Raw genomic sequence first — 27,673 nt, forward strand, 5'->3', positions numbered from 1 at the left:
AAAAAGCCTGACATTTGATGATCTCACTTAAACAAAAAGCCAAGCAAAGGCACTGTATTGAGACCAAAATGTATTTGTGGCTACCATGGGCGAGGGGGAATGGAAAAGCGAGAGGTAACACTGAGGGGAAAATCACATTGATTATGGGAAGGGTTGCACAGCCAATTCTTGACATTGTTGTCAATAACTCTAGCCCTGTAAAAAGGTGAGCTTGCAAAAGCTGTATGATGTGTTTATAACAATGTCCAAAAATAATAATAATCAAGGAATAGGAAAGCTAAGCAACTCCTCTGTTAAAATAAGTTACTGATAAACTAATAAAAATAGTGGCCTTAACATATGTACAATCATGCCTGATTCAATCAATGTATGGCTTGTGATAAGAGTTGTACGAGCCTCCAATAAAATGATTTCAAACAAACAAACAACGGCTTAAACACATCTTAGGGAAGAATGTTTTATTGCTATTGCTAAAGAGTTCTGAACACCATCACTGTATTCCAGTAAAACTGACATCGGACTCAAGTTACAATATGACACATAACCCCACAAAGCACAAAAAATCAGAACAAGGCCCAACCCCCTGAAGAGTGTTAGGATGAAGAAAGCAGAACAAAGAAGCATGTGATCACAGCTGCATGACCTGTACCAGGGAATCATGGGACATCCTTTCAGAGTACTAAAAAGCTTGTGGGGGGAAGGGGGGGTTACGTGTAGGGGGGTGGGGGGTAGGACTTCAGTGATAAAGATGCACAGGCAGGAAAAGTGATACTTATTTGGATCGCGTATACGAACATTTCACACAACACTGTGCTGTTCTCATCTGTGCTATGACTCCTAGGGCCCAGGCAATCCTGGGCTTTAACAGGGCCAAGATTTAAAAAACCACATTAATGGCCGTTTCAATAGTGACGGACATTTACTGTGCCTGTTAATGTCTGCAAATGGACTGGTTACCTCCGTTCTAAAGAAAATAGCAAGTGAGGCAACAGCCAAGGTAAAAGCGCTTTCAGATCGCTCAGGGGCAACGAAATACAGACGCAGATAGATCCCAGCTAGACCACAGCCACTGTGCACTCTGACTACGTGGGCACCGTTGTCACAGGAAAAAGCTTACCTATATTTGGTTAGCAAAGGGTCAACCATCATCTCCCTGACCAGCATTCCATCAGTCAAAAACTGAAAAATAAAAACACGAAGTTTCAGAAATAATCCGTTCACCCTGTATCTTAATGATTTTTTTTAAAAGGTTCAGGTAAAACTAACATGCTTACAACCACGTCACAAGCAAGCATTCCTTTCCTTTAAGGGAAATTCCTTAAAAGGACCGTGAGGCCGTGCACGGACGTTTTAGTGCTAGAATTGTTCACCAACAAAACCTCAAGCAAAGGATCCTGCTGGGGCTCGCAAATCTCTCTGCAGAAATTTCTCCTGCATGGATCTTCTGCACACCGCCAGGTCCCTGGGCCTCCACCTCTGGTGCTCTGGATGAAGAGGCAGTGAAGTCTGCCACAGTCGGTCTTCAAGCTCCCAGACTGTGGCCTTGCAGCTCTTGAGCTTACTAACCCCAACTCCAAATGGTGTTATTTTAAGGAGACTGCGGGCGGGCGGCGTAAGTGCTAAGCTTGATCAGCCATTTAAACCATAGCAGCTGCAGCTGGCTCCACAGAGGAAAGGTGTGGCAGCCTGCTTGTGTAAAGTCTGACACCCTAGGAAATGTCATGGAACGGGTCTACTCTGTCCTATAGGTTTGCTGAGGGTCAGAATCAAGTCCAAGGCGACAGGTTTGGGTTGGGTTGTGGCTAAGAACGTGTGCTGTGGTCTCAAAGGCTTCGGCTTCAGACCCCGGCTCTACCCTTTGCGTAGCTGTCTGAACCTGAAACAAGTTACTTACTTATCCTTTCGGAGCCCGAGCTCTTATTTATAAAATGGAGGTACTGAAAGACTGACCTCACAGGGCGACTGTGAGAAGGGAGATTGTACAGCAAAGTGTTGAGAACCGGCCTAGCACCTGAGTGTTCCATGAGTGTCAGCTATTGTTATTTAAGATGAGTGAAGGGTTCTAAAATGCTCTAGAAACAACTGGATGTTGCTACTCTCCCCTGAAAACACACCTCAGTCCTTGGGCAAAGCTACATGGCAACTCGTGTGTTACATACTTCATTGGTTGCCCTGTTTTCACTTTAAGAGCAGGCTGCATTTCCATCGTGTTTCGTTGGTAACTGGTACCAGCTGTCACATAGGCAGAGAGAGAAAAGTAAGACCAGAGCCCTGCCACCAGAGCAGAGACCTTAGTCAAGACTGACCTCCCTGAGATTACAAGCAAATTCAATACAAAAGTTTTCCCTGGACGACTCAGCAAGCATCAGTGGACAGCCTAATGAACAGAGACCAACTTGGAAATGAGCTTGTTTAAACAGCCTTGGCAGTACAAGGTCATTCAAGACATTTTGCTACTAGGGTCCCAGTTCATCCATGCACGGGTTTATTCCACACAAAACGTGCTTAAACCTATCTCTGCAACGAGTGGAGGGCTGCAGTTCACTCGTAATAAACTTGTCTTAATCGCATTAAGAAGCTTTTAAAAAAAGTGACATCAAAACATTGGCCTCCAAGAGGATCAGCTGGGCCAGCTGAGTTCAAGGCTGAGAGATCAGCTCAGAAGGTTTCTACGGGGGACTGTCTTTTGGGATTCTCAAGGTATTATTATCTTGATAGACTTTCTCAAAGGACATCAGCCGATTGTAGGGTTTATTAAGAAGTTTTTTAGTATTAAGAAAGTATTAAGAAAATTAAAAACTGCACATGGGTGACAAAAATGCCAGGAAAATTACACAAAGGAATTTGCACCAAGACAACGAGCCTGCTCAATTTGAGGGTGAAGAGGAAACTGTACTCGCCCACCTACAGCCCTGACACTGCCTCGTCAGACTTCTGTGCTGCTCGCTCCTCACACTCGACAACGGACACTGTGAAAGGAACGTCTCTGGAGTCCCTCCAGAGTGCCCAAACTGCAGAGCGATGTCTAGAGACGGGACGTCAAGAAACAATAGCTTCACATTTTCCTGTTGTGTAAGTTTCTATGACTATGTAGCAGTCATATTTGATTTTCCCTCATCTAAGAGAATATTCCCTTTCCTTGCAAAGTTAATGTCAAAAGTAAGGACACAGAAATTGAGAACAAGGCCCGTGTTTTATACATCATCACCACAATGTTCACTTAGCTCACCTCACTGCTTTCCGTTTTCCTGAGCTGCAAACTGAAAGGTAACTGTGACTCCTGTGAGCAGAGTTCCTTTCATCCTAGCACTTCCACTCGGTGCTTTACACGTCTATCTGATTAGACCTCGATTCCAGCACTGTGGCACCCAGTGGACAGCTCAGTGAGCTCATTAGTCATCCATCAGTATAGATCCTAATCATTTTAATATTAGCAACTAGGACAAAGGACATATATTACCATGCAAATGAGAGCATTCTAGCTAGTATAAATAGCAGCTGTGAATCCTATACTTAACCAGCGTATACTGCACCCTGTCCCTGACTCTCAGTCTTTGATAGATATGGTCCTGTAATTAGACAGCTAAGTGAATCAATGCGGAGCCTTGGTGGCGTAGTGAGTTACATGTTCGGCTGCTAACCTCGCGGTCCACATTTCGCAACCTCCAGAAACCACCAGCCATTCTGTGGGAGAAAGATAAGGCTTTCTACTCCCATGAAGATTACAATTTCTGAAATCCACAGGGTCAGTTCTACCCTGTCCTATAGGGTCACCATGAGTCTAAACTGATTCAATGGCAAGCGTTAGTGAATCAGTGGAGAAACATAAGGCCCATAGGCTTGGTCCTATCACCAAGGAGCATATACCCTGGGCAAGTCATTCTCAGCCCTTTCCTCTGTAGAACCAAGGGCTCAACCTGACTTTACAGGTCCTCTCTGGGATCGGATTCAAAAAATCCTTAAAAGGGCTGTAAACGCCCAAGCAGAGTGCATTCCTTGTGGGCAGGCAGGATCAGATACCTTCTGCCACGAGATGAGTGTTATACACGGCAACGATTGTTGCTTTATTTGTATTTAGTTTTAAGACATTTTTTAAATTTCCAATAGGTGCAGCAGCTCCAGTGATTCACCTTAATTCTTGTAGCCAGCAGGTCGGTACAGTCGTCAAAGCGGATGCAGTAGCCCACCTCATGGCCCAGCACCGCACCTCTTTCCTCCGCAACTCTCCCTGCAACCTTGGGAGAGAAAGAGCATGCTGAAAATAGAGACACAGAAATCACTGCACAGAGCGCGCACACACTACATACAACACAGCTAAAGGTCAGTTGGGTTTTAAAAGGTCTTTGAACACAGTGGAAAATAAGGGAGGGAAATGGAGCAGATTTTATTAGAGAGCAAGTGTGATAACCTTTACAATTTATGAATCAATATAGTTGTGGATCTTCATTCTATCATGGATTTGAGGCAACTTCATAAGAACATAACAATATAAATGACACCAGGTAAAGATGTTACAGACCAAATCAAGAGAATGACTTATGACACCTGAGAGAACAAAACCCATGAGAAAAGCACAGTTATTTAGGCCAAGCCATACACACAGTGAGGTTCCTGGTGGCCAAAGCAAAAAGGGAAGCAAGATTCACCCTGCAGCTGAAGAAAGAGACATGAACCAAGGATGACTGAACCAGATGACTTCATGTCTCAAGCTAAAGCATCTTCCCCTGAACAACGAAGGCAGACCATGAATGATCACATAATACTGGGCCAAGTGCATTTTCTATTTAAAGGCAAAAGAATGATGCTTCAAGATCCAGATAACCGAAAACAACTGTAGTATGGTGGCCCAGTTACCAAAATCATAAAAAGGCAGAAAGAGGACCAGAATGCAGGTTTCCAACAGGAAGGGCGCAGGACCTGTGGGGTGCAGCGTTAGACGAGTCAATGAGTTTGGGGCGAGGAGTGGCACGGGGGTGCTCAGAGACAGAGCTCACTGACACAACTGTTCTGGCCCCACAGCTGCAGACCAGGAGCACAGCAGCTCCCTGACATCAGCTGCCCACACTGGACACGCGGGAGCTATTTGCCCTGTGTTTGAGAGACACAAGAACAGATGAGGCTGAGAAGCAGCTCGGTCTATGCACTTCCGATTACAGATCTGGCCAGCCAAAATAACCGATCATGCAGCAGCAGCTGGCCCACAACTGAAATGAGACTGCACAATCTTTCAAAACATATTATGAACCAAAAAACCATCCTATGGCTGCCCGACGTCTGGAGGCAGCATTTCCCAGTAACCAGCATTTCACCATGAAAGCTTTGTCACTTCAACCATCGCAATCTCAACCTTACCGATTGTCACAATGCATGACCTGGAAAAGGGCACAATAGACAATGTGTGCCTAGAGGCACTAGGAGCTTGTGGGGAGAACGGCTTGTGAAAAGGAGCATCAGTGAACCCATTCCGTCCCTAAAAATACAATCATTTTACTGGTCTGTGGGATCAAATTTAACTTCTCTGTGAGCCATTGTATTTCACTTTCAAGCTAGTATTTTTTAAAACATTTTACCATTTATAAGCATACCACTTTATTTTGCAAAAATCCCTATTCTACTACATTAGAGATTTTACCTCTACTGTTTAAACCTTTCTCCCAATAACTTCGTAAGTTTCACAGGAGAAAGATGATCCTTGGACAGAAACACACAAACAGGAGCTGTGCACCAAGCTGTCACACACATGAAATCTACACACAGCCTATAAGGTGGGCAGGATGCCCTCCTTTTGACAAATGAGGGCCCTAAAATCAGAGAGGCTTTGGGGCTTGTCCTGAATCCAGGCCACGGCAGGGCCCGGTCTCGAAGGCAAACTCAGGCCATGTAAGTCCAAGGAAACACACTCATCACTAACTGCCTGGCGCAGGGACCAAGCAACAGCTGACACAGTCTGCTCTGAGAGTTTGAGACTTTTCAGATGTGAACTGAACACAAAGTTCTTTCTGAGATGTACAGTTTCAAACTTGACAGCTCTATTAATACCGCATGCCTAATTTACACCCTGTCCTTCCAAGAGGTGGCTGTGGTCTCGTGGAAGTTGTCCAGGGATACAAATTTGGAGCTAAATGCACAGTGGTTCCGAGCTGGGAAACCAAGCCACAAACAGGGCCAATAGCTCTCATTTCTCAGTAACTGATTCATGTTTCAGTGGCCATAAAAGACTAGCTCCAACAGTGTGGGTCCAGTTTTTACACTCATGAGACTTGTAAAATGTTTAGCAATGATTTCTAACTTGAAGACCACAGAAAATGGACTTTGGGGATAGGGGGAAAATGACACAATAGTTAAAACTCAGCCCAGAACAAAGGTAACTTAGGGAAGTCGAATTCATTTCTTGTCCAGATAGAGAAGGCATCAAAGGCAGTTTTGTCCCCACTTCTCTCTAAAAGTGAATTGAAAACAACCAAAGAATTAAAACATATTCTGAACAAACACCTCCACTCTCAATAAAAGAAAGCCAACAGCCACAAGCCCAGATAATATCATAGAAAGCCGAGCTGACAAACACTGCCATGTCTGGATGCAGCAGGGACCAAGGCCTCCTGACAAGGCAGGCCACACTGGCTTCCTTAACATTTAAGTGCCACCATGCTCAACGGCAGAGGCAGCAATTGTGGTATTAAGGAGGTAAGTCAGGCATGGCAGTGTATTCAGGACCAAGAGACATAAAAATGTCCCTGTGGAAACCCACTTTGACAGCAAAGAATCACAGAAGAAGGAAGGTAAAGGAGAAGGCAGACAGGTCATTTCTATTGTTTAAAAGCCCAAACTTCACAGAGAGAACATAGGTAGGCTAGGAGGAATGTAGCAATGGTCAAATCCCAAATCAGAATGCCCAAAGAGTTTGCTCCTGAGCCATAAAGGTTGCTCAGAGTGGCCATCTAAGGTACAACCACTGTCTCTTTACATCCTGAGTGAAGTAAAGAAATCCATGGACTCCAGGGAACAATTAGTCCAAAAGACGAAAGGGCCACATGAACCGCAACCAACATGCCCCAAGGACGTAGATGGTACCCAACTACCATTACCATTCACGTATAGGGATCTCAACAGAGAGCTCCAACCAGAACTGGAAGAAAACACAGAACAATAAATCAAATTCATAAAGTGGTTTTTTGCAAAGCCCAGGCTTCCTGGTCTGACGGAGAGTGAGAAGAAACCCTTCAGACTATGGCTCTGCACAGCCTTCTGACCTAGAACTGAGGTCATCCCCAGAGACCACCTATCCACTAAACAGATAGGCCCATAAACTCTGCAGTAACACTTGAGGTGAAAGCATGCCTTAGAAAAATCAATTATACGAGACCAAAAGGAAAACATTTGCCCAAAAGTAAAGAAAGACAAGACGGCAGGATGGGAAGGGGTAAAACTCCAGACAAAGGGAAATGGGGAACCCAGGGCAGGAATGGGCTGAGGGATGACGCACAGTAGGGAGCTCAACCAAGGCCCTGGGACACTCTATGAACCAACTGTCAAGGGAGAAACTAAGTTGCTCTGTAAACTTTTTCTAATGAAGGAAAATATGATAGACACAGAGAAAAAGGCAAAAAACAAGCCCTCCCATCACCGGCCTCCCTCTCCCACCCAGGGACGGATGCTGGGCAGGGGAGTGAGGCCGGGTAAGGGGCTGTAAGTTCCCGAGAGCAGCAGCGCTGCCCATCCTCACAACTCTGCCAGAGTTGTGGCCCTGTTCAAGGTCCTACCACAAAGTTGGCCAAGAAATAAGGGGAAAGGAAGAAAGAAGCATGAGTGAAAAACTCATTGCAAAAGAGGCCAAAGCCTATGAGTGCTATCAGATGCAGGGAGGGGAGAAAGGAGTCAGTCATTGCTTGGGGGTCCTGAGTTTCTGTGGTGACAGCTACACAACAGGATCATCCTTGTCACCAAATCATACACACAGAAACGACTGAACCAGCCAATGTTCTGTTATTTTCCCACAATAAAAAACAATTTTTTTAAAAAGTAGAAACCTCAAAAGTATTACCCCAAAGAAATAAAAGCAGAATTTGGCCAAAGAAACCAGAAACTTCAGCTACTTACGCACTGAAGGAAGAGGTACAGAATCCAAGAACTGAGAGGATGCCCGGCTCCCGATGTCAGGCCAGCAGCCAAGCTAGAAGCTGTCCAACTCTCACAGCTTAGACCGCAAGCTGGAGGTTGTTTCCACAACCGGGATCAATCCGAAAGTGCACAGGACGGAAGGAGACAACAGCCGTTACAAGGCGGAAAGGAACTTGCCCAGAGGGTCAGTAAGGAAGAACTTCAAAGCAAGACCCATTAGCTGCTCCCTTCTCTCTGCAAGCGGTTCTCAACCTGTGGGTCACGACCCTTTGGGGCGCGAACAACCCTTTCACAGGGGCCGCCCCATTCATCACAGTAGCAAAATGACAGTGATGAAGTAGCAATGACAATAATGTTATGGCTGGGGGTCACCACGACACGAGGAACTGTGTGAAAGGGTCGCGGGTTAGGAAGGTGGAGCCGCGGTGCAGACAGAGGAAAGAGAAATGCAGCCCAAACTGCAGGGCAGCAAGAAGGCCTGCAGAGGAGCTGGGGAGAGGATTTACCAAATGTATCTTGTCCCACTCCAAATAGTCTCTTCTCTTTGAAAAAGGAAGCCCCAAAGAACTGCTTGAAGGGATTACCAGGCTCAGACAGAAACAAACAGAAACCAGAATAGGATAAACACTGCCAAAAAGTAGCAGGGAAAGGTGGACAGGCCTAAAGAAATTCCACAAAACAAGCTGGAGAAGAGAGGAGGAGGGAAAGATGGCGCATGCACTGAATCTTGGAAACGAGGATAAAGGCGATGATTAGAAAAGAATGCCAAGATGCAAACGAGAAAAACTTGCCTGATATAAAAGTAGATTCGAATCTAAACACTGCCATTTTTCCAGTTAGGAAAAAGGACCTTCAGCATCAAGACATATGCTGGTAAAAGAAAAAGGAAAGGGGTTGGGGGGGTGGGAGGTGGTGGTGTGTGTGTGTGTGTGTGGGTGTGTGTGTGTGCGTGTGTGTTGTGTGTGTGTGTGTGTGTTGTGTGTGTGTTTGTGTTTTAACAGAACCATATAACCTCAGCCTACACACAATCTCTAAACAAGAATACTTAGTCATTGTTGTTGGGGATCTTTCTTGTCTTGTTCTGAGTTTTGTTTCCTATTTGTGTTTTATATGATTTTCTGTATATGAAATCCAGGACAGGTAAATCTATAGAGATAGTAACTGGATTAATAATTACCTAGGTAGGGGCGTGGCAAGGGAGGATTGTGGGAAATGAGCTAACAATAGTGAGTACGAAAAAAAGTTCTGAAATTGTGGTGATGATTGCACAACTCTTACTATGATTAATGATTACATGATATGTAAAGTGTATGCCAATAAAACTATTTTTTAAAACTTTATAGCAACAAAGTAGTCTTTCAAATACAATGACCACAATCAAATATTCTCAAACCTGTTTTAAGAAACTATAGAATGGTAAAATCAGAAAAACATTAAGCTCATTCTAAATAGAATAAAAGTTAAACATCTGAAGGAATTACAATTATAGAATTATACAATTATAGAAAAGGAAGCAAATATCATATATCTTGAAGGAAAATATGGGGAGGGGAGGTGGTAAGAATGAACATGCTAATTTCCTCCTACTTCATCTCAGGAAACTAAATTTCAAATATATAGTTTCAAAAGTAAAGTTTTTAGTAACCTTCTAATACTCATTTTGTGGTGAAAAAAGATGTACTCAAAAATTCAGTAACTATCCCTATTTTACTTTAGTTTCTCCTTTTGTTGAATGGTGAGATGTTGGGGGGAGGTTGTTTGTTTATTCAGTTTATTTTTACTTTTTTTTGTCCTTCATTACTTAAAGGATCCAGAATGTCTGGGCATCATTATTAAAACAGATAATATAATTAACTTTATGACTCATGTTAGAGTTCATCTCTATCATTTCTTGCATTCCATACACAAATACAGGCAGGCTTCCTTTCCCGGAGCTTCGCTGGAAGATCTATGCCAGCCAAGCCTATCAGCACCATTTTTCCGACAGCAGAAGCTCTCTTCCGGTCTCTGTGTCACCTTCTGAGAACGCCTATCCTGTGATACTGAACAATTGGAAGACAAGAGTATAGAGAAAACAAGGCTTTATATGCACTGAGAAAACCAAACACCTGTGCAACTCGCTTTACTGCGGTATTGGCGCCATCGCAGAGGTCTAGAACCGAATCTGCCGTATTCTCAGAGGCATGCCCCGGCTAAGCTTTTATTTTTTATTTTTTATTTTTTTAAAAAGGCTTTATTTTTTTTAAGAATTAAACTTCCAAGCGGCAGCCGCTTTTCTTGGGAGCATCTAGGGAATGAGAAAGACCAGTGTTTGAGAGCCTTTGCAACTTCAGAAGGAAACTCACTGCAACAGCAGCCACTCTTCGAGGCTGGGTCACACCGACCACTCTGCCTTCGGCTGTCCAGCCAGCTTCTGCAAGGTACTGTAGAGAAAACCACAGGTCAGTACACGGCCCACCGTCCTCCTTGAACGCCGTCTCCCCCAAGACACCCCTGCTTTGGGTTAAAATTGCTTTCAACCGATAGGAAATGACAGATGGCTTTGCCCCAGTGAACGGTTTAAGAAATCATTTCACAGATGAGGACTCTGAGCCTGAGCAGTTTTAGGCAATTTCTGCACGTTCACATCAGAAATGATAAGCAGCCCTCACTCCCTAGTACTGCAAAAGACCCAAGTACTAAGCTGCCTGAAGGAACACAACGGTTAAGCACTTGGCTGCTACAAAAGGGTCAGTGGTTCTAACCTGCCCAATGCTCCATAGCATCAAGTCCTGGGACCTGCTTCGGTAAAGATGGCACACTTGGAAACCCCATGGGGCAGGTCCACACTGTCCTACAGGGTTGCTACGGGTCAGAATCAATGCACTGGCCACAGCATGGCGTGGCGGGGGTGATTTAAGTTGCCTTAAAGAACAAGTGACTCTAGATGGGGCACTCTTGACAAAAGAATGTAAAGCTCCTGACAGCTCAAGATAAATATAAACCATACAGAAGACAGACTTGGCTCAAATTAAATAAAAACATTTCCTTCGTATTAATATATATAATAGATATTAGAGTATATACAATTTTATACTTGTCAGTCTATAGTAAATTAGCTTACATATGCATTTAATATATGCACTTAAAAATCTAAAATGGCTAAGAGTGGTTACTATAGTTACATATTTCTACAATGTCTAAGTTGTTTAATAATAAATACGTAGTACTTCTATAACAGGAAAAATAAAATAAGATTAAAAATGCTATCATCTGTTGCTTATTTGAGATATACAGGAAGGATACACCAGGAACTAAGGATGCTGGGTGTCTGTCTACAGGCTGTGGGCGGCAGGCAGAGGCAGAGAGATTGGAGGGCAGGAGCTGGGGGTAGAGGGATGAGGAGGGAGGGACACTGCTCTGAGCTGGGCTTTGTGTGTCACTCTGACTCTTTGAACCACAGTCATGCTTCACATGCAAGTACTCATCACACACCCAGAAAACAAACACTAAAAGTCAACCAGGATGTGGAGGGAACCCAAAATGAAACACAAACACTCACAAGTGACCCTCACTGGATGAAAAGATGAGTAACACACCACACAGAGGGGAGAGAGGAGAAAAGAATGAATGTCAAGAACGGTGGGAAACAGCTCACTGCATCCTGACTGGGAGCTGTCAGCCTAAAGACTTCTTCTAAATGCTGGAACGCGATGAGTAAACACATTTCTCACGGGGGACGAGGTCAGCAATCCTGAAATGAATTTCTGAAACGAATGTGTGCGCCTACTTGACCGGAACAAATAAGTCAGTGTGCTGCAGGAACGAGGACCGCGTCTCTCGCTGTTGGAGCGAAGTTAAAAATAAGCCCTAAGGGGGAGACTGGAGCTTGAAGCACCAGCATAAACTCTTGGTTATGAATAGAAATACATAAATAAATAGAGATGCCTTTATATGAGTGGGGTAGTATTCATCAATATATACCCTAAGTCTGCAGTATAGCACCGAAAAATACACAACATCCCTCTAGTTCTTTAATGCTTCCTACCCACCCACACTATCATGACCCCAGCTCTACCTTACAAATCAGGCTAGATCAGACCATGTACACTGGTACAGATAAGAGCTCTCAACACACGGAATCCAGGGCAGATAAACCCCTCATGAACAATATTGGGAGTAGCAATACCATGAAGGTAGGGGAAAGGTGGGGAGAGTAGGGGGAGAAAAAGGAAACCAATCACAATGATCAATGTGTAACAGCCTCATGCCCCCCCCACCAACAGGGTTATAAACAACAGAAACATGGGTGGAGACAGCAGACAGTGTAAGAAATTAAAACAGTAATAATTTATAACTTATCAAGAATTCACAAGGGTAGAGGGTGGGGGAGAGAGGGAAAGAAGAAGAGCTAATACCAAGGGCTCAAGTAGAAAGAAAATGTTTTGAAAAAGATGATGGCAACATATGTACAAATGTGTGATAAGAGCTGTAAGGGCCCCCAGAAAATGACTTATATAATATAAATATGTATATACCCTAAATCTGCTCACTAAAAGTCCTAGAAACAGTAACACCTTGGTAGTAGTGAACACCCTAGTACCAGGATCTTGATTTCTAACTACCAGCCTCTAATAAAGGAGCCAAGACTTCTTGGAGAAAACGATCCCAGGGCTGGAGCAGAGAAAAAACAAGATGAGTGTGGTACAAGGAAGAGTTCAGAAAAAAGGTGATGTTTTCCAAAGCAGCAACAACAAAATGCACAAGTACCAACCGGAAGTAGCGCCTAATGGTCAGAACTGGAACAAACTGAACAAAAAAATAAATGATGACAGCATTCGATTAGTTTTCAGCCCAACACATTTGGACATGAGTATTTTAAAATAAATCTTTGTGATCCCATAGTAATATATACTAAGAGATCATTCTTCCTTATAAACTCACTGCCATCAAGCGCATTCCAATTCATACGGACCCTAGAGAAGAGTTTATAGAAAACCTTATGAGTTCTACTTAATAAAGGCAGAGTGTGAGAAGTAAATTTTTTTTAATTATCGATAGGCAAATACCTTGATAATTGTTACACACAAGATCCACTAAAGGATGCTAAAGTCAGGAGGCAAAAGTTTAAGGAGAAACCAAGTTATCTGTGGTCTCCCAATACCACCCCCAAGGGAAGGGAAGATAGCAACTTTACAGGCAAACCCTGGCACCTTACTCAAGTGAGGAAGGCTAATGTCATCAGTGTTGAGACACTGTTTCTGTGCTATTCTTGCCCAAAATATATAACTTCATTCTAATTACGAGGAAAAAGGTCCCTGTGCGGTCTGTGCTCAGCTGCTAACCCAAAGGTTGGCAACTCACGTGGCCCCACAGACACCTCCCCAGAGAGGCCTGGTGCTCTGCTTCTGAACAACCCCGCACTGGAGCCCTGGCGCACAGGGCTGCAGTCAGGGCTGGCTCGACAGCAACTGGCTGGAGGGGTTGGCTTGGCTGGTTGGCAATCCTGAAAAAATATCACACAATTCCAAATCCAGGGATACCCGACAAATGTCCAGCGCTCCTCAATAGAGCTGGCATAGTGGGGTAAGCATGGGGTTGCCGACAAAACGCAGGCCTGAGGCCAGCAGCCGCTCCTCGAGAGGAAGACGGCCGCCTGCTTCCACAGGGAGGTGTGCTCTGATCTACAGGGCTGCTGGGAGGCCGACTCAACCGAGGGCAGTTGGTTTGGCGTTGGGTTTGGACTGAGGAGCACGAACGGCCAAGTGTCCTGCAGCATTCTGGGCGGGGTGCTCCCGGCGACAGGGGGAGCAAAGGCAGAAGAGGCGGGTAACACTGAAACCAGGGCGATGGTTTAGTTACTGTCATGCCAAAGTCCATGTCCAGCTTCTGACTCGTGGACTTGACGCAGTGATGCAAGGGTGTCAGGGAACTCTTCTCTTTGTCTAAAATGAGCTTAAAATAAAGTTAGGAAAGCTGACACCACGAGTCTAGAATGACATGCTGTAGACAATTGGTTTTACTATGTTAGATTTGAGGGGGGCGCGTATAAAAGCTGTAAAGGTTCTCTCCTTTGTATTAACTACTTACTACCAACCACCCTAACAACAAAATTGCAAAGAGCTACTATCACCAGCATGGTAGTTCAGAGTCACTGGCACCTTACCAAGTGCCTGGAACAGTGCTGGTGACGCACAGCTGATGCTCACATCAAAGCCTATCAGAAAGGTGGTACCATCATCAATGATTGTACATGAAGAAACAAAGAGGTCAGATCACCTGTCCAAGGAAACAAATAAAAATCTAAGGGCTCAGCAGTTTTACTCCAAACCAAGTCACATAACCAGGACACAATTCTACCATTAAAACACATGCACACACACACACACAGTGAATTCTTAGTAAGTAGTTTTATTAAGCAAAAGAAAAACAGTTCCTATGAAGACATAAACAACTTATCTGTAGAGCTAGTCTCTGCCCAGAACACCTTGTGAATCGGGCTTCCAGTGTATGCTGATGAGGGCTGGGATTCACCTGGTGGAAAGGTAAAGATACCGCCAAAGCAGGTCAGGCGCTGCCTCAGGAGGCGGTGGATAACATGAAAGGTCACTGGCTGCCAGACTGACTCCCTTGCAGTCCACTCGACTCTCTTTAGGAAGCACTGATCACTGGTCTTGTGGTTAAAGAATGGACAGCAAAAATGCCACCAAGAACAGAACTAATCAAAATTGCAATACAGAGCTTGTTTCACACGCGTGCGCATGTATGCACCCCGGGTTACAAATCTTTATGGGAGAGGAAAGCCTCATCTTTCTCCTAATACAGAGTAGGGGGTGGGCTTGAACTTCTGACCTTGTGATTAGCAGCCCATCACATAACCTTCCATGCCACCAGAGTGCCCACCTACATCTATGCGCACACTTCCCTGTATGTGCATAAAAAACCTCCACTCAAGCAGCTGTGGTTTCACTCTACTTCTGTGGCTGGGTTGGGTAATTCACTGAGGACTCACAGGCAACGCTCACAATTACAGGGCTTAACAGGGAAGTTAACAAGTTACAATTTATGTGAGAAACATGGAGACACGGCTGTTCAGTCAGAACAGTTTCTTCTCTGCCGTGCAAGGGCAAGGTTACAAAGCTCTTTTAGGACTGCAGATATGTACCCACAGGGCCTTCCATTCCACCGTGCGCCTCAATTCAAAAGCACCTGAGAGTCACAAAAACAGAGCAGCAGGGAAATCTTTCTCTCTATATCCTGCGAGTCTCTCTGAATATTGAAGCATAATGTTAAATGTGAAGACATAAATGTTAAAAACATAAAAAGAACTGTGCGTGTTTTCATTTCCTTTCTCTGCTTCCACATTACACAGCCTGGATCCTCAGACCCTCCACCACTCTCTCTCCTTCAGGCCATTTGCCCTGGGCTTAGTCCCTCAGCAAGTCCTCTAAGTTCCCCGGCAACTAAGCCTTGTTGGGGGAAATGCCCAGTGTGACAGGCTGTATTCTTGTTCCCAGTGGACCCTGGCCCTCCCTATAGAGGGTTATATACTTGACCACCTCGTCACTATCGGGCCTGGCACATAATTTGCTTTGACCATAAAATACAAGTGTATGCATAGTGATATATAACTGATACAAGGGTTTATAGGGAATGGAAGGTGGGTGGGAGGGAATTTAGGGAATAAACAATGAAGGGGGGAGGGAACAATAGAACTGACTGTGATTGCACAACTCATTTTAAAGGCGATTTAATCATGGGGGGAGGAATGTTCTAAAATTGATGTGGTAATGATTACACAATTCTTGATATGATTGAAGGATTGGAGCATGGAATTGTATATGTAAATTATGTCTCAATAAAACTGTTGGAAGATTAAATAAATAAATATTGAGTGGAAGTGTTGCTTCTGGGGAGCAGTTCGGAGCCATCTCATGACTCTGCCAACTCTCGTAACCCTCTACCCTAAGATCGCTAAACCCCCAGGTCATACTACCACCTTCGGCCTAGGTCCCAGAGGGATGATGCAGAACAGGCTCGCAGCCAACCACACATGACCACATGTATGAGGAAGACCTAAGCCTCTGACTCTGTAAACCACTGAGATTTTCAGTTGCTTTGTTACCATACCATGGCTTTAGCTGACTAAACAATCATGCAGATGAATTACAAAACACACTGACATTATCTCAGCTTCCAGGGCCTGTCTTTTACCTCTGCTCTATTTCCTTAAGAGCAAATAGCTAAGCCTTCCACTAGTAGCTTAAAGGCTGGTGGTGTGAACCCACCCAGAGGCACCTCAGAAAACAGGTCTGGCTGTTTCCAAAGGGCCAGCACCATGCAAACCCTGTGGAGTGGTTCTTCTCGGCACTCAAGGAGTTTCTCTGGGTCAGAATCTGCATCAACCACAACAACGCGATTTCCCAACTGCCTTACTCTGTCCCCTTTGTAAAATGAAGATAATCACAGTATCTGCCTTCACAGGGTCATGGAGGGTTAAATGAGGGTAAAGTGTGGGGCACTTTATAATATAGCAGGGATTACACTGTCTAGCTGGTCACCTTACAGTCATATAAGCCAGTCTTCTTCTGCTTCTCTGATCCCATTGATCCATCCATTCCTCCCGGTCACCCTCGCCTCTGCGGTTCACATTCCAAATTGTCCTCTGCCTACTGGGCACTCCCCTCTCCCGACAGCAACTGTTCACACCTTAACTGCACCTGAAGTCACCTGGAGAATGTTTTAAAAACACCTGTGCCCGAGTCCCATGCTAAATAGAGCTTGGGTGGGGAAGCAAGTAGAAACTGGGCATCAGTAATTTTGGAAGCTTCCCAGGTGCACCCAACATTGAGGACCATGCAGACATGTTGGCATGCCCACCAGTCTAGACCAGGCAGGCTATGATACATCATCTACATATTCAAAAATACAGAGACTCTTCACCTCAAAACCCCGAGAGCGGCTGTCCCTGCTTCCTTGGGCTCCAGGGAATACCCCACTTTGCTATAACTGACGCTCTTCCTCTCACATCTACCCACCTGGACCCACTCTCTCCACTGACACAGCCCAGGGTCTGAAACGAGCGCTACACACTAACACTGTCACCTGGCCCCCTCTCCTAATATCTCACTCTTCCTGTGGCTTCTCTGATCGTGGGCACAAGCTCTGAGTTCCTCGGCCATCTCCCTCGCTGCCCTTCCGCCTCCTCCTCTCTGCTCTGACACCTGCATGTTGCGGCTCCCAAGGCTGCGTCCTGGGTTCTCTTTCAGTCTTTTCTGCTCCTTCACCTTCCTGCACATGTGGATGTCAGATGACCAGTGTGGGTGATGCCAGTTCACCCCTCCCTAGCTCCGACTTCTGCAGAGCCTCACCATCTCTAGTAAACGTGTTGCTGGTATTGTCGGCATTCTTGTTAGGTGCTGTCCCATCGGTTCCAATTCACAGCAACCCGACGGACACTAGACAACACTGCCCAATCCTGCGGCACCCTCACAAGTGTTCTATACTTGTGCCTACTAGTCCGTCAGTTTTAAAGCATCCGGTTGAAGGTTTCCCTCTTTTTTGCTTCCCCACTAGTCTGTTCAAAACCAAACACATCCATTTCCCCTGTACAAGCAATTCCTCTTCCTCAATAACTGACAGCATTAGTCTCCAAGGCAGCAGGTCTGGTCAGTCAACGTTGACCTGTATACTTCCAACTCTCCCATTGTGAATGTCCCAACAGTTTCCAATACCCACAGACCTGTCTTCTCTAAAATCACCTTCATTCCTGGTCCCCACATTATCCTACTATCACCCTTTGGCCTTTCTTTTCCCAAAGACTACTGCAAGTCTCCTGTCTCCTCCAATCTCTAATTCATCTTGCATCTACTCAACTGGAAGGAGGGAGAGAGTGGTGGCTAAACATGAAAAATGCAATCAGAATCACCGAATTGCACATGCTAATGCTGCTGACTTGGTGTATGCTCTGTGTTGAGTCCGAACAACAAAAATAGGTGAATTATAAAAAAATTAATGCAGCCATGGGCAATGCATGAACAAATGGGCATGGCTCTGTTCCAATAAAGTTTTATTTACAAATGCAGGCCATGGGCTGGAATTAGCTCATGAGCCATAAACCGCCAAGCTCTGGTCTAGAGCAATGAGAAGGAATATGCTCCAACTGGACTCAACAACAGGGAAGAAGTCCCTTCACACAAAGTTTTAAAAGAGGCAAACTCAATCTCTGGTGTTAGTAATCAGGCTAGCAGTTGCCTTTGGGTGGGGTAGGATGAGGGGGCCCCAGAGGGCCCTGGGGTACTGATAACCCTGGTGTCTTGATCTGGGGGCTGGCAACACAGTGTATTCACATGTGAGAATTGATCAAGCTGGACAGCTAGGATTTGTGCACTTTCCTCTGTGTGTTTTGTACTGTCGTTTAAAAAGTTGTATTTGAAAAAGATGGATTAAAAATGGCCCCCCAAAATTTTTGTTATAGTTTATACATATTAGCTACACAAATTTTACCACAATAACATGCACCCACTGCAACAACTCTCATCCTGTTTACTTGTTGCTCTTCATGCTTCTGGCCGAGGCTCTTAAGACACACACTGGCCTTAACCAACCTTTCCAGTCCTAACACCCAGGAGCTCCCAACTCCTCCACCCCAGCACCTCTCACCACAATACTCACTGGACTGGCCCAGCTCCTGCTGATCAACAAAGGCCCATTTCAAATGCCATTTCCTCAATGAGGTCTTTCTGGGCCCTTCTTTCCACCCCTGCCTCCACCAACATTTTCCTGCTAAGAGGTTTCTTCTATAGACTGAGTCCGGTTTGGTGCACAACTCTAGTATTCCTCTGGCCCCACCGCTTTAATTGAGGACAAAAAACTGTGTCTTACAACCTCTACATGGGTCTCACTCTGCCTTTCAGAGAACAGCTTGTCAATGATTATTTTGGAATGATAGTTATTTTGTGTTATTTTGATACTATCAAAGAAATTAAAAGCTGTGAAAGTTTAATTCTTTTAAAAACTCTTGTTGGGATGAATTCTTTCCTCGTTATAAAAAAGACCTTCAAAGGTCAAGGGTAATAAAGAGAGCTCTCAAAGCTACGAAGTCCTACAGAGACACAGGTTCAAGCATGACTCACCTGTGGGATCTGCGTGCTTTTCCCACATCCTGTTTCTCCAACAATCACCACCGTCTGATGGTTTTCTAGCAAGTACAATATATGATTCCTAAGCTGAAAGAGAAAGAAAATTAAAGAACCACACACTATCTCCAGAGAGCGACTCAGACTTAAACATCGTGAAACCAGCTGTCTGCCAAAGAAAGCAACCCTGAAGGGCTCTCCCTGTTGTGTGCGTTCCCAGTCCGCAGCTGCGGTCAGTCTACACCGACGGCTCCAAAACTGAAACACGCTCAGAGCCAGGGAGCTGACTCTAACTCATTGACGGTGTGTGGGTTACGCACTGGGCTGCTAACCAACAGGTCAGCAGTTTGAATCCAACAGCTGCTCCTTAGGAGAAAGACGAGGCTTCCTCCTCCTATAAACTACTCTGTCATATAGGGTTACTATGAATCAGAAACTGACTGTAGCTGAGTGCAATATCTCCCAAAACATATCATGCATATACTCTTGGATTCAAGATTCTCACTTTTAAGAAGGTGCATGTTCACAAGGATGTATGTACCAGTGCATTCATTGTGGTACTGCTTAAACTGGTAGACTGCAACAGCCTCAACGTTCATCCCCAGAGGTGTGGTCCCATCAGTTAGGAGATAAACTTTCCCGTTTGCCTGGCCTTTCTTCTGCAGAGCTGCTGGGTGGGTTCCTATCTTCAAGGTTTCGGTCAGTGGCAATCATAAACTGCTTATACCACATTGACACCTTTCTTGCAATTCTAATGACAGCAACATAGGAGCGGGCTCAAAAAGTCCATGGAAAAAGAATGAAGTTAAAAGATAATGGGATTTTTCCACAAAATTTCTGAAGCCCCCCCCCCTGTATTTTAAATTCTTATTTCCTCTTTTTTGTTTTTATTTGTTGGCATTTCATTTAGTTTATCTGATAAGTACAGTTCGAGGATAAAGAACAGTCAAGAAAAGGCCAAAATGTTCTCCATAAACAATAATTACCCCTGAGCTTAAGAGTTTAATACAAGTATCTTGTAGGAGCTCTGCATGGATTGTCTCACTGGCCTTCGGAACAATCTCAGAGGCAGCACTACCTCCTGTCCCTCTCTACCGATAAGGAAGAACTAGAGCTCAGCCTGGGGAAGGCAAGGTCACACTGCAGCCGAGTGGTGAAGCTTCACGGGAGCCCTGGCGCCTCGCTCCAGAGTCCAGCCACTTCAGTGCGGCTCAAACTGCATCCTTTCGTGGGGAGGAAGTAATAAGGAGCCAATCAATCATCTTGTCTCCTGAGGACCAAACCGGCAGCATTCACACGTAATGGATGAGATTAGTCATTTGAGGAAGAAACCCGGAGATGTTAGTACATGAGTGACTAAAATGTTTGGACCAAGGTGATTTTGCTGAATTAGGAAGGCCAGGGTTTCATATTTGTTTGGAAAAATAACATATCAATAGAAGAGTGACTGTCAGCATAGTCTAGACAAACCTACTGCCGAAGTGTAAGAAGTTGGCAGCTTCCAACCCCAAAACCATCCAAGAGAAAGAACTGGGTGCTTGCCGTGCCCAGTGTGGTAGGAGCGCTCAGCACCCTTCACTGGGGAGTGGAAGAAACAAGTTGATTTCAGGACTAAGCCACCTTTGGTTCTGAGCATATTTCCTGATTACTATTTGGCTTCCCAAGCGAACTCGTCCATCAGTGAACGTGGGCAATGTGTGCTGGGGAACTACAGCTCACTGTAGAGGGTCTCTTCTGAATTCTAGTCTGTGCTTCGGTCTCCTGTAAGTCAAGCACGCATGCCCGTGCGGAGAAATCAATTGGCCGGTGTGCACATGGTACACCACAACCACATCAACTCCCATCACGGCCTGAGTGGGGGTCACGGGTCCTAGAACTCATTGCTTCAACTGAAACAGCTTCACATTCCAAGTTAAGCTTGCTTCAAGAACGACACCTTTCAAAAGAAGGGGCAAATGGCCACATAGTTCACTGTCCTATTTCAAACTGTCCGTAAGGGGAAGCAATGTTTTGGTTTGGTTTGGTTTTGGGAGGGGGGGGCTTTCATTCCTATTTCTTTCCACGTCTTCAGTGAGATCGGACTGGTGAAGTACAAGTCCAAATCTCTTGAGTTCATTATGTTCTAAAGGGTCATTAAGAACAAGAGAGCATAGAGCATCTATCCACGGCACCAAGGACACAGCGGCTGTAGCCACGACTCAGGCTGAAGCTGCCTCCCCACGTACCTTGAACACCGGCAGCTTCTGCCTCTGCTGCTCTATGGAGAGGGCGGCATGAGGATTGTAAACAACGCTTGTCACAGCGTTGTCCGCTAGGCTCTGTCGTTCTTCAGCGATGCTGACGCCTGGCCCCTCGGTGCCTGTGGCAGAAATGTTATTTCAGACTCTGATGCAGTGAACAGAAAAATATGCGAAAGTCACCAATTTTCAAATATACAATGGAAGCAAACTAATTCATCTCAAAATACTAAAAGGTAGGATTCTTTAACTTCAGGAAAGCACCTAGAAAAGCTACCTCTCAGAATATCAAAAAAAAAATGTCTTCCATAAAAGTTTCACTCCCTGCCGTCAGCCTGGCGTTGAGCACAAAGAGGGGGGCAGTCCGACTGGGCTCCCACCTTCCACCGCATTTGTCCATTACGGGGGTGGGGGTGGGGGAGATGTCAACTGACAGCGACCATGTGACAGAGATGGTTTCCTCGGCTGTGATGTTTTACGGGAGCAGATCGCCAAGTCTTTCTCCCGAGGCGCCACTGGGTGGGTTCAGATCACACTTGGACCCAAGGGGCTACCCGGGCCCCGTATCTAGAGTACAGTGATTCTCCTTCTGGCCGCCACGATGACATTACTCCTGAACTCTGTGTAGAAGCAGCAGCAACCCAGCGAACAGTCGCTGCAGCACAAGTGTGAATCCTCTCCCTGTATGTCAGCAGCAGGGCCCAGGGACAACGCGAACCAGGGACACAAAGGCTGCCAGAGCTCCCTCCCTGTCTCATCTCTGCCACTTGACCAGGTCCCATTAGCCCCATGGGCCGCCGTTCCTGATGGGCTCTGGGCAGAGCTCACGCTCCCAACTTCTCCCCCAGCCCTTCCTTCACTCTCCCACCAAGGACCGATGGGCGCCTACTCTGGGCCAGGTACTGCACTGAATGCTGGAGTCAGCAGCCAGCAGCACAGGCCTGAGCCCCACCCTCACTTGCTTCTTTAATTCTTGCCATGGCCCCGACAGAATGTAACTTAGAACATGAAGTGGTAATGAGAACTACTGAGAAAAATAAAAGTCAGGTGAGGGGGGCACTGGGGTTCTATGTACATGTGCTGTGGGTATGCTTGGGAAAGAGACTCTTTCACAGCATGCTCAGGGACGGACTTTTTCCCACGGCGGAGGCCCAGTGTCACCAGGATTCTATCAAGCCTGGCTGTCCAGCAGGATGCCAGGAATGGACCACAGTTGAACCAGAGTTGGGGGTGGAAGGCAAGAAGTGCTGCTCCCAGAAACCACTGGGGTGAGCAGAATAACAAGAGATAGCCACCACAGCTCCCGGCAAGCAAAATGGCAAACTAGCCAAGGCTGGCAAAGAATCAAGAGGCCTGCATACACTGTGGATGTTTAGCCTGAACAGACCTAAGAACAGTGGTTCTCTACCTTCCTAATGCCAGGGCCCTTTAACACAGCTCCACATGTTGTGGTGACCCCCAACCATCAAATTATTTTCGTTGCTACTTCATAACTGTCATTTTGCTACTGTTATGAATCGGGTGACCCCCTGTGAAAGGGCCATTCAACCCTCAAAAGGGTCCTGGCCCACAGGTTGAGAACCGCTGCCTTAGAAGAACCATGGGTTCTAACTTATGCTCCATTTCCCTCACTTTTTCATGCCAACTAGTGTATGTGGCCGAGGACAGAGCTAGGAGTGATGAGTAAATGACACAGGGTTCAGAACTGAACTCAGCTCAACATAAAGGAGGTATTTCTAAAGCGTGGAGCCATTTGTTAATCCATAAAAAGAAAACCCTGGGAGTTCAGATACGCACCAATCAGCCTCTTGTTGGTGCTGCTGGGACGAGTCCGTCAGTGAGTAGATTCTGACCCACAGTGGCCCTACAGGGCAGACTAGAACTGCTCCCCCAGGGGTTCAAGGTTGCAATCTGTACGGAAGCAGACTGCCTCATCTCTCTCCCACTGAGCAGCTGCTGGGTTCAAAGCGCTGACTTCACCCCTCTGTGCCCCTGGCTCCGGCACTAGAGGGACAATTACCTAAAACCGGGGCTGCCCAGGACTCCCCTCAGATTCCATGGTGCTAGGGACAAGGACAGGGGCTTTCTAGCAGAAATATTTAACCCAGTGATTTTTATGTCGCATCTTTTAAGATTCCAGGCCCCTGAACCCTTCACCAATCTAATACAAAGCGATGGGTTCCCTCTGCTGAAAAATATATACCAGAAAATAACTTGCCAGAGCAGAAAACAAATTCCTGGAGCTAAGCTTGGAGTCCGGCTTTAGATCCCTGACCCCTTTTGCTACTTATTTCTGGAACACAGCTGCGCTCCAGATTGCCCAGGATTGCCCAAAACCAGGTCAGCAGGCCACTGCTCTACTGCTTTTGCCAAAGAGCTGACTTTCCTTTCACAAGATAAAAGATAAAGCAGGGCCTGGGCCAAGCCTGTGCTCACAGCAGCTGGTTCCCTTGCCTTGGTGCCTTATTATCACTACATCTTCATCAGCCTGTATGCGCTACCTGAGCAAACTATGGCAGAGAATACCGTATATACTCGTGTAGAAGCTAGTCATCACAACTAGCATTTTGTTTGTTTGTTTGCTTGAAATGAACTTAACTGTCACTAAAGACTCCAAATGTCACTTTTGCTTCCTGTGTTTTTTTCCCCTCAAAGCTGTGACCAGCATTTTGTAATGATGAGCTAAGAGAAGAAGTTTCAGAGCGCATCCCAGGAGGCGATTTTATGTTTGTTTCCCCTTTCCGATGTTGTTGTCGTGTGTGCTGGACCACAACACAATCGCCTTTCTCACTGTCAGTCGAGTCAAAAAAGCTTAAAAGTGATTGCAGTCAAGTATTTGTCAGGCACATCGATCAATAAAAATCTACTGAGCAACTGAATGAAAATGCTGGGCCCTTCTGATCTGCTTACACTATCAAATAAAGTGAAACATTTTCCTGGTAAAACCCTGGATAACTTGTATAAGGCTCTTTAGTCACACTCCTAAAATAGAGGTCACAAGCTAGTGGCTCAGGGTCCCCAGAGGCTCTGGCTAAAATGTTCATTAGTTTTTTAAACTATAAAATGCCCATGCAAAGCTCGGTATTAGGCATCACTGAGCTCATAGAAGAATCACGTGGAGCTCAGTACAGCTTTCGAAGCGCATGCTCCAGTGGGTGAGTGCCCTCTAATTTGCCGCAGTCCCCACCGCTCCTTTAATATTAACTCACACTGTAGCTTCAGTCCTTGAGACGACCTCAATAGCCTGTGAACTTCTGAGTTTGTGACTCGTCCTGAGAGAGATGGCTCATGATCCCAACATCCCTATCTCCAGCTCAACCATGTCCCTGACCTTCACACCATTCCCACATCCTATTCTCTACCCTAAACTTTATATTAGGGTATCATCAGTAGGTTTACACTATACTGTGGGCTATGAAAGGAGCCATGGTGGCATAGTGGCTACACACTGGGCTGCTAAACCCCAAAGTCAGCGGTTTGAAACCACCAGCCTTTCCACAGGAGAAAGACAGGGCTTTCAACTCCTGTAAAGAGTTAGTCTCTGAATCCCACATGGGTGGTTCTACAGTCCTATAAGGTTGCTATGAGTCGGTATGCACTCAGTGGCAGCCGGCTTAGTTTGGTTTGGGTATGGGCTATTAAAAGGAGCCCTGGGAAAAGAGGAGGCTGCCTGCTCCCGTGAAGATCTAGTCTTGGATACCCAAAGCTGCAGTCCTACTCTGTCCTGTGGAATCACTCTGCGTAGGCATCACTGATGGCAGGGGTTTGGGGTGGTCTATTCGGTATGCCACAGCATTCTGGAAAAAGCCTGAAATACTGTGAGAACTGCCAAAATGTGGCACAGACCCAGAGTGGGCGTATGCTGTTGGGAAGATGGTGCCAATAGAACTGCTCAACACAAGGGTGCCACAATCCTTCCATTTGGGGTGGGGGGGGGCGGAAGGGAGGGGGGAATGTTGGGGGGCAACATCTGCGTAGTGCAATAAACCAAGTTTTGCCTGTAGTACCAAGCCGTGGGCCACTAGAAGTATTCTACATCTATTGCCTTCTCACTTAATGACATCTCCGCTTCTCCAAACTGTGATTCCCAAACTTGAAGCTTGCTGGAAGCACCAAGGAATCTTCCAAAACTGCAGACTTCATTTAATTGGCACAGGATGGGACTGGACACCAGGGTTTCTCATAATTTCCCAAGGAAGTGGTATAGAGCAAAATCTGAGAGCCACTGACCTAGACAAGTCACTGAACGTCAGCCCCCTTTCTCAACTTTGCCTTCCGGTTCTGTTTTGCTTTTTGAGGATCCCCTTGTAAGTGCACCATCAGAATTTCGGAAAGAAGCCTGAAACACCTCAAAAGAGCCTTCCTCATAATACCCCCTTCGTATCATTTCATTTTGGCTGCAAGACACTGTGCACCTCAAGGCAGGCACAGGTGCAAGGAGCTAGGGGAAAAAAAGTGGGGTAATTACAAAGAAACTTGTTTTTCTTAAGAAACGGGTGGAAAGGGAGGCGATCAGGCATCTTGCAGGTTTTGGCACTTCACCTTCCATTCCAATCTGATGCATGAACAAATGACCAAACAAGCCCAGCCCTTAACGACTGAGCTCGCCTACCTTCAGGAGAGAAGTGGGCGTGGGCGGCGGTCAATATTCAGGGAAGTCTGAACTCCCCGGGGGTGCAGGGAACGGTCAGAAAGACCCCACCTTCAAGATTACGGCCCTGGAAAGCCTCTAGGGCAGGCAGTCCTACTCTGTCCTACAGTGGTCGCGAGGAGTCGCACTGATGTGGGGTTTGGTTTTTCCTTTTTGTCCCCCACTTTCTCTTAGGCACTCGGGAGCGAGGAGGCGAAGGCTTGGAGGGGCCAAGTGACTTGCTGACTGACCCGAGACTGGCCTGTCACTACAGGGCAGTGCTGAGCACTGGAACCTGGACCGTGTGCCTTCACAGCGTGGGTCCCCAAACGCTGGGCAGCACCGCCCTGCGCTCAGAGGGCACGCGCGGACGCCTTAACCCGCACCAGCCGTCTCCCCGTCTCTCAAGGTGGGCAGGACCCGCATCAACAACGAGGAGGGCGGGTCCGAGGGAGCTGAGAGACTCCAACGAGGTCACGCAGTTTTTACCCAAGCGAGGAGTAGACCCCGAATCCCTCGAGAGACCCTGGCGAGCCTCCGCCGCACAGTCCACCAGCAGAGGCAGCGCTGCCCAGTCCGCCCCGCTCAGGCCTGCGAGCACGTCCGCCGGGCCCGGGGCAAAGGCAGGCTGCTGTGCCCGCCCAGCCTTCCGCGGAGGGCCTTACCAGGTCGCCAGAACTTCACGGGTCCCACGGGCGCAGCCATGCTGGGGTGAAAGGTCACGAGGAAGACTCCGCCCCTCCGCCCCGCGCCGGCCTCGGGAGGGCAGGGGGCGTGGCCCGCGGGGAGAGCGGCCCCGCGGCAGCAGGCCGGTTGCGGCCACACCCCCTAAAGCCACCGCCCTTCTGAGCCACGTGACCCAGAACGGCGCGTGGAGAGGCCCTAGCCACGCCCCTCCAGTCTTCGGTCACCTATAGGAAGAGGATAGAGGCTGCTGCCGCGCCCTCTCAGCTGCGCCCCTCCCCGCGACGTACGTTACGTCTCCCGCGAGCGTGCAGGTGCCGCCCCATGACGCACGTGACCTCGTCCGCCGTGTTGGGGGAGAAAGCGGCGTCAGGATTCTCACGTGACTTTCTTAGGCGGACGGTGTGACCTGCATGGCACCCGCACACCTCCCTGCGGAAAGGTGGGCTTTGGGAAAAGGCCGCTGGCACCACGGGCTGTCACTGCTGCCCGGATTGGGTACTAATATGGTGATACTTCAAACTGTGGCTGTTGGCCACATTTAGTCTCGTCTGCAAATTGGAAGATGACAGTCGTAATTGGGCACGTCCTGTGTACCCAGGTGCAATGGTTTAGGGAGAGTGAAGAGTAACTGTATTAATAATGCTAGATAGATAGTAGCATCCAGACAATTCTGACTCATAGTGACCCTATAGGTTAGGGTAGAGATGCTCTTGCAGGGAGTTGAAAGCCTTTTTTTTTTTTTAAAGCCTTTCTCACGGGGTGGTGGTGACAGCTTTCAACCTGCTGACTCAGATGTGTTCAAAGCTGACGTCACCTGGCTTTTTTTTTTTTTAATCATTTTATTAGGGGCTCATACAACTCGTCACAATCCATACATACATCAA

The 27,673-nt window shown here is 46.5% G+C and overlaps 1 protein-coding gene across 1 annotated transcript in view; it reads right to left on the minus strand.

Annotated features, from left to right (window-relative positions):
- DHX35 (DEAH-box helicase 35) overlaps positions 1–26,823 on the minus strand; it is an 82,287-nt gene extending 55,464 nt beyond the window's left edge. Inside the window, exons 1-6 of the mRNA XM_004697987.2 lie at positions 26,768–26,823; positions 21,461–21,594; positions 19,233–19,325; positions 10,464–10,541; positions 4,131–4,235; positions 1,118–1,179 (exon numbers count right to left, since the gene is read on the minus strand). Of these exons, the coding sequence (XP_004698044.1) occupies positions 1,118–1,179; positions 4,131–4,235; positions 10,464–10,541; positions 19,233–19,325; positions 21,461–21,594; positions 26,768–26,807 (512 nt within the window). The 5' untranslated portion in view covers positions 26,808–26,823. The remainder of the gene's footprint in view (positions 1–1,117; positions 1,180–4,130; positions 4,236–10,463; positions 10,542–19,232; positions 19,326–21,460; positions 21,595–26,767) is intronic.
- Positions 26,824–27,673: the final 850 nt, after the last annotated feature.

This window comes from Echinops telfairi, unplaced genomic scaffold (genome assembly GCF_000313985.2).
Source record: "Echinops telfairi isolate 266 unplaced genomic scaffold, ASM31398v2 ScPeMD7_5592;HRSCAF=6446, whole genome shotgun sequence".
Lineage (NCBI taxonomy): Eukaryota > Metazoa > Chordata > Mammalia > Afrosoricida > Tenrecidae > Echinops > Echinops telfairi.